The following is a 6,737-nucleotide window of genomic DNA, read 5'->3' as shown; positions in this document are numbered from 1 at the left end:
AAGCGCCGTACGCCAACGCCCAGGAGGAAGCAACACCCCAGGTGGAGTGAGCTCGCAACCCAAGGGGGCATGGCTCACCTTGGGACTGGTATGCCAAGGCGATGGCATCCACTATCCAGTGGGCCAACCTCTGTCTGGAGACAGCCTTTCCCTTCTGCTGACCTCCAAAACAAAAAGCTGCTCAGAGCTTCTAAAGCTCTGCGTGCGGTCCACGTAAACATGCAGGGCACGAACGGGACACAGCAACTCTAGGGCTGGGTCTGCCTCCTCCAGGGGCAGTGCTTGCAAGTTCACCACCTGGTCCCGGAAGGGAGTGGTGGGAATTTTGGGCACATATCCAAGCTGGGGTCTCAGGATAACGTGAGAGTAGCCCGGCCCGAATTCCAGGCACGAATCACTGACCGAAAATGCTTGCAGGTCCCCAACCCTCTTGAAGGAGGCGAGCGTGGTCAGGAGCACTGTCTTCAACGACAGATGTTTCAGCTCAACTGACTCAAGGGGCTCGAAGGGAGCTCTCTGTAGGCCCGTCAGAGTGACAGAGAGTCCCAAGAGGGAATGAGGCGAGGCCTAGGTGGATTTAACCTCCTGGCGCCTCTGAGGAACATGATGATCAGGTCGTGCTTTCCTAGTGACTTGCCATCGACCACATCGTGATGTGCTGCAATGGCGGCCACATAGACCTTCAAGGTGGAGGGGGACAGCCTCCGCTCCAAACCATCTTGAAGGAAGGAAAGTACGGCACTGACCGGGCATTTCCGGGGGTCTTCCCAGTGGGAAGAACACCACTCAGCGAACAGACTCCACTTAGTCATAAGCGCGCCTCGTTGAGGAGGCTCTAGCTAAAGTGATGGTGTCAACTACTGCGGGCGGTAGGCCACTTAAGTCTTCCACGTCCCGTCCAGAAACCACATGTGGAGGTTCCAGAGATCGGGACATGGGTGCCATATGGTGCCCTGCTCCTGAGAAAGGAGGTCCTTCCTCAGGGGGATGCGCCAGGGATGGGCTGTTGCGAGGAGTATGAGTTCTGGGAACCAGGTCCGGTTGGGCCAGTACGGCGCAACTAACAAGACCTGCTTCTCGTCCTCCCTGACCTTGCACAGTGTCTGTGTGAGAATGCTCACTGGGGGAAACGTATACTTGCGCAGGCCCCGGGGCCAGCTGTGTGCCAGTGCATCCGTCCCAAGGGTCCCTTCGGTCAGGGAGTAAGACAACTGGCAGTGAGTGGATTCCTGGGAGGCAAACAGGTCTACCTGTGCTTCCCCGAAACAGCTCCAGATCAGCTGGACCACCTGGGGGTGGAGTCTCCATTCTCCCGGGAGCATGAGCTGTTGTGAGAGCGCGTCGGCCGCACGATTGAGCTCGCCCGGGATGTAAATGGCACGCAGCGACCTGAGTTGGCGCTGACTCCAAAGGAGGAGATGGCGGGCGAGTTGTGACATGCGATGGGAGCGTAGACCACCCTGGTGATTGATGTACGCTACGGTCGATGTGTTGTCCGTCCGGACCAGTACATGCTTGTTGTGCAGCAATGGTCGAAACCGTCGCAGGGCAAGGAGTACTGCTAGCAACTCGAGGCAGTTGATGTGGCAGTGGCGTTGGGGTCCTGTCCAGGAGCCCGACGCCGCCTGACCACTGCATATGGCACCTCAGCCGGTGGTGGAGGCATCTGTTGTGACAATAACATGCCTGGACACTTGTACCGGGGGCACTCCGGCCCATAGAAAAGCAAGGTCCGACCACGGGCTGAATGTACGGCGACAACTCGGTGTGATGACCACACGGAGTGAGCCATGGTGCCACGCCCACCTCGGGACTCGGCTGTGAAGCCAGTGCTGAAGCGGTCTCATATGAAGCAATCCGAGCGGCGTGACCGTGGCTGCGGATGCCATATGCCCCAGGAGCCTCTGAAATTGTTTCAGTGGAACCGCTGTTTTCTGCAAGAACAAGTTCAGGCAGTTCAACACTGACTGTGCACGCTTGTTGGTGAGACGTGCTGTCATGTTGACCGAGTCCAGCTCCACACTGAGAAAAGAGATGCTCTGCACAGGGGAGAGCTTGCTCTTTTCCCAGTTGACCTGAAGCCCCAACTGGCTGAGGTGACTGAGCACCAAGTCCCTGTGTTCGCACAACTGCTCTTGCGACTGGGTTAGAATGAGCCAGTCATCGAGGTAGTTGAGTATGCGAACGCCCACTTCCCTGAGTGGGGCAAGGGCCCCCTCTGCGACTTTGGTAAAGACGCGAGGAGACAGGGACAGCCCGAAGGGTAGGACCTTGTACTGATATGCTCAACCCTTGAACGCAAAGCGTAGAAACGGTCTGTGTTGAGGGAGGATCGAGACATGAAAGTACGCGTCCTTCAGGTTGATCGCTGCGATCCAATCCTGGGCGCGAACGCACGTGAGGATGCGTTTCAGCGTGAGCATCTTTAATGGGAGCTTGTGAAGGGCCCGATTCAAGACACACAAATCCAAGATTGGCCGTAACCCCCCGCCTTTCTTGGGTACTATGAAGTACGGGCTGTAAAACCCAGACTTTACAGGCTCTATTACGTCCTTAACCAGTAGGACCGCAATCTCCACCCGCAGGACAGGGGCGTTTGGACCTGCCATCCATCTCAGGACCGCTTCTTAGCTTTCTTCTTAGAGGGCTTGGCGGCCTGAGCGGGCAGCGTCACCTTTCTGCGGGTGGCTCGGGGGGGGATGGGACGGTTCCGATCTCCCGGAAGCCTGAGCCGCAGGGGGACGCCCTCGGTGAGGAGCAGACAGGGGGCCAGCCCGCGGCGGATTGGTGGCAACATCACGCTGGGGCAAGATGTGTTTGATGGCCTCCGTCTGCTTTTGCACTGCCGAGAACTGCTGAGCGAAGTCCTCGACAGTGTCGCCGAAGAGGCCGGCCTGGGAAATGGAAGCGTCGAGGAAGCGGACTTTGTCGACGTCCTTCATTTCAGCCAGGTCCAACCAAAGATGTCGTTACTGGACCACCAGGGTGGACATCGTCTGACCCAGGTCCCGCGCCGTGACATTCGTCACCCGGAGGGCGAGGTCAGTCGCCGTGCGCAGTTCTTGCAACAGCCCTGGCTCAGAACTACCCTCGTGCAGCTCTGATCCTCCTCGGGAGCGCCGAAAGTGACGCCTCTGCAGAGGGTCCTGCGGCAGCAGCCGGCAACTCGACGCACATGGTGGTGCAGAGGAGTGGGAGGTTTGTGGGGGCGGGCCCGACGAAGAAGCTCCCACTGTAACCCTCACATCTCCCAGAGTGCTAACCAAACTGGCAGCCTTTACAGCCGCGGGTGGCTGGGTAGCAACAGAGGGGACTCGTGCCTCCGTGTTAAAGAAGGAGAGTCGCGATCTCAATGCCAACATGGACATGCCCTCACAGTGAGGGCATGTGCCATCCACGAGCGCTGACTCAGTATGCTGTTTACCCAGACAAGTGAGACAGCGATCGTGGCTGTCAGACGAGGTCAGGAAACGACCTCATCCAGAAACACACGTACGAAAAGACATCTTGAAAAAGATGCTGATTGCCCGTGCTTGCTCTTTTAGAACGCTCTAGCTGAAGCACACAGTATAAGGTGCAGGGATGAATGTTGCACTATCCTGTGCCAGCGCACTGTCCCATCCACCGCTGAATGTGCCTTCCCACCAGCGAGAGAGATCCGAGCTGCAGCCACCGGAACAAAAACAATAAAAGCAATAAAAATTGCTGTTGTTGGAGATCACTCCAAGCAGGTGGAGTATCATAGTGTATCTATGACACCCAGTGTTTTCCAGCCAAATGTCTCAGTCACAGCACCAGCCGGTGGTTCGGTCATCCTGGAATGCTACACCACTGCTGATCTGGTTGTGACCTGGGTTTGGCTTAAACAAATCCCAGGACAAACGTTAAACACTATAGCTTCCACATATTACAAGAAGATAAAACTTCAAGAAGGATTTGTTAATGAATCACGGTTTGAAGTGAAAGTTGATGTCAAGAAATCTGCATTAATTTTCACCAAGATTACATCCAGAGATGCCGCTTATTACCATTGTGGTGTGCTGTTATATGAGACGTTGTACTTTGGAGGGGGATCTTATCTAACAGTTAATGGTGAGTGGAAACCTGGAAATGGAGAAGTTATATTTTGAAATTCTAATTATTTGTTTTGTTATTATTACTGCCAATACTAAAGAATATTATTTTTCATTATAGATGCAAAGCCAATTAAAGTCATCCAGCAGCCTATTTTGGAAACACATCATTTAGGAGACTCTGTGACTCTTCATTGCTCAGTCTTTGGTGAGACTTGCTCAGGAGGGCAAAGCGTGTACTGGCTTAAATACGAACCAAGAGAGTCTCATTCAGGATTCATTTACACCGATGGAGACAGAAAAGATCAGTGTGAGAAGATCTCTGTGTCTGGATCGACTGTACAGAACTGCGTGCACAAAGTACCCAAAAGCCTCGCCAGTGATGAAACTTACTTTTGCAGTGTGTTCACATGTGGAAACCTAATCATTGGAAATGGAACTAAACTCACAGCTGATGGTAAAACTTTCTGTATTGCTCACATATTGTATAGTATCTACTATGTCTGAAATATCCTTTTCATTTGGCAAAATAATTCTTATATCAGTACTTGGTTTTCATAGAATTTAATAATAGAAAAAAGTTATTTTATTATATTTTAAACCTTTATATATATATATATATATATATATATATAGCCAAAATGACTTGATGTACAACGACTGTTCTAATGTCTAATTATGATAAATTTTAAGGTGTTGGCGTGGCCCAATCTACAGTTCAGGTGAGTTGAAAGCTTTATACTTTTACATACAGCTATGGGTGAGTGTGGGTAAGCTGGGTCACTCAAAAGTCGACATGAACATTAGTGGTGGTTTATACTATTTAATAATGTACTTTAAAGGGTTAGTTCACCCAAAAATGAAAAATGTCATTTATTACTCATCCTCATGTCGTTCCACACCCATAAGACCTTCATTCATCTTCAGAACACAAATTAAGATATTTTTGATTAAATTTTGATGTCCAGAAAGCTACTAAAGACATATTTAAAACAGTTCATGTGACTACAGTGGTTCAACCTTAATGTTCCCAAGCAACGAGAATACTTTTTGTGCACCAAAAAAAAAACAAAAACAAAAAAACCCCACTTTTCAACAATATCTGATGAACAATATGGTTCAGAGCGCCAAAGTCACGTGATTTCAGCAGTTTGGCAGTTTGACACACGATCCGAACCACTGATTCGAAACAAAAGATTTGTTACTTGCTGGCAATAGAGACCTCACTGAGCCATCGGATTTAATCAAAAATAGCTTACTTTGTGTTCCGAAGATGAACAAAGGTCTTACGGGTGTAGAACGACATGAGGATGAGTAATAAATGACATAATTTTCATTTTTGGGTGAACTAACCCTAATTTTGTTTGTATTTTTAAGATATTCATAAACCATTGTATACAATATATGCATGCACTGTACCAGTACTGAGTATTGTCAAAATTTTCTCATTCTCTCATTAGACTGCTGACAGAGACTCAGAAAATTATGCATCGCTGAAGTTTTCTTCACACCAGCCTACATGTAAAATAAAAAGCCACAAAGAGGTACATTTTGTGGTCTATGCATCTGTCTGTCAAACAAGAAGTGTTAAATAAGGATTTCCTCATTCTTAATGCTTGTCATGTTGTAACTGTGTGAATAAGATTGACTTTTAGACTATTTTGTTTGTAAATTATTTAAATGAATGTCACATTAATCATGTGGTCTCAAATAATATGAGCATCACATCATTCAGCTGCAATATTAAGTCTTGTATTTGGATCTTAATGCAGTTTACAGTTGACAAAGTGATGAGTGAGAGACTTTTGTTACTGTCTTTTATAGTATTTTTATGTTGTTGTCTTAAAATTTTGTCTTATAGGGCCTATATCTTATAATAGCATTTATGTGGCATTGTAGTGTCTCCATGTAATTTAGTGTCATTAATATGTTTAAATATACACATTAAAACATTACACAAATCCTACATTGTGTGTTTACAATAATTAACCATTAAATTCAGCACCATGGAGAGGGGTAAAATTTTGCAAATGAGGAAAAAAAAAAACTTTCTGTGCAAATTGCTTGGCATGAATACACAAAAAATATCTGTATTATTACAAATTACCCCCAAAATGACCCAAAAATGGAAAATAGAGACATCGTAGATGGTATGTATTTCTCTTAATCACTGTTGCAGCATTATGCAAACATGCAGAAATGTACTACTATTCATATCCAGGTGATGGCAGTCAGATATCACTAGTACACACAAACACAGATACATTCTTTATACAGTATAAACATGTGTTAACAATAAACATATAGAACTAATACAACTTTAATCTTCTTCAAATGAAGTGTTTTCTTTCTTCTTCTAGACTGCTCTGATGTTTTTGTATCACATACCATGTACTTGTCCCACAATATTTCAGTCATTTTATTCTATAGTTGATACATCATAAAGTATTGTAACAAATATTTATTACCTTTTTTTTTTGCATGTCATCACACTAAGCATCTCTCTATAATGCATTCATATGGCCTGCTGACAAGATTAGATGTTTGCTAGTTGCATTTGCTTACATACTGCATACTTAGCAGCTTACTTCAGGAAACGGACAGTATTTTGTGCATGCAGAGAGTCAGTAGAGTCACATGATGAAGCCCTCAAAAAGCAAATCT

General features: G+C 47.1%; 1 protein-coding gene across 1 annotated transcript; it reads left to right on the top strand.

Moving 5' to 3' along the window:
• Positions 1-3,495: 3,495 nt before the first annotated feature.
• LOC125265330 lies at positions 3,496-5,753 on the top strand. The gene is made up of 4 exons (XM_048185469.1): positions 3,496-4,092; positions 4,195-4,530; positions 4,767-4,795; positions 5,534-5,753. Exons 1-4 carry the CDS (start codon positions 3,753-3,755, stop codon positions 5,666-5,668), a joined length of 840 nt encoding a protein of 279 aa, XP_048041426.1. The 5' UTR covers positions 3,496-3,752; the 3' UTR covers positions 5,669-5,753.
• The last annotated feature ends 984 nt before the right edge of the window (positions 5,754-6,737 follow it).

Source organism: Megalobrama amblycephala, linkage group LG3, assembly GCF_018812025.1.
Source record: "Megalobrama amblycephala isolate DHTTF-2021 linkage group LG3, ASM1881202v1, whole genome shotgun sequence".
Lineage (NCBI taxonomy): Eukaryota > Metazoa > Chordata > Actinopteri > Cypriniformes > Xenocyprididae > Megalobrama > Megalobrama amblycephala.
The sequence above is the reverse complement of the archived record's forward strand: the minus strand, read 5'-3'. Positions and strand labels throughout refer to the sequence as shown.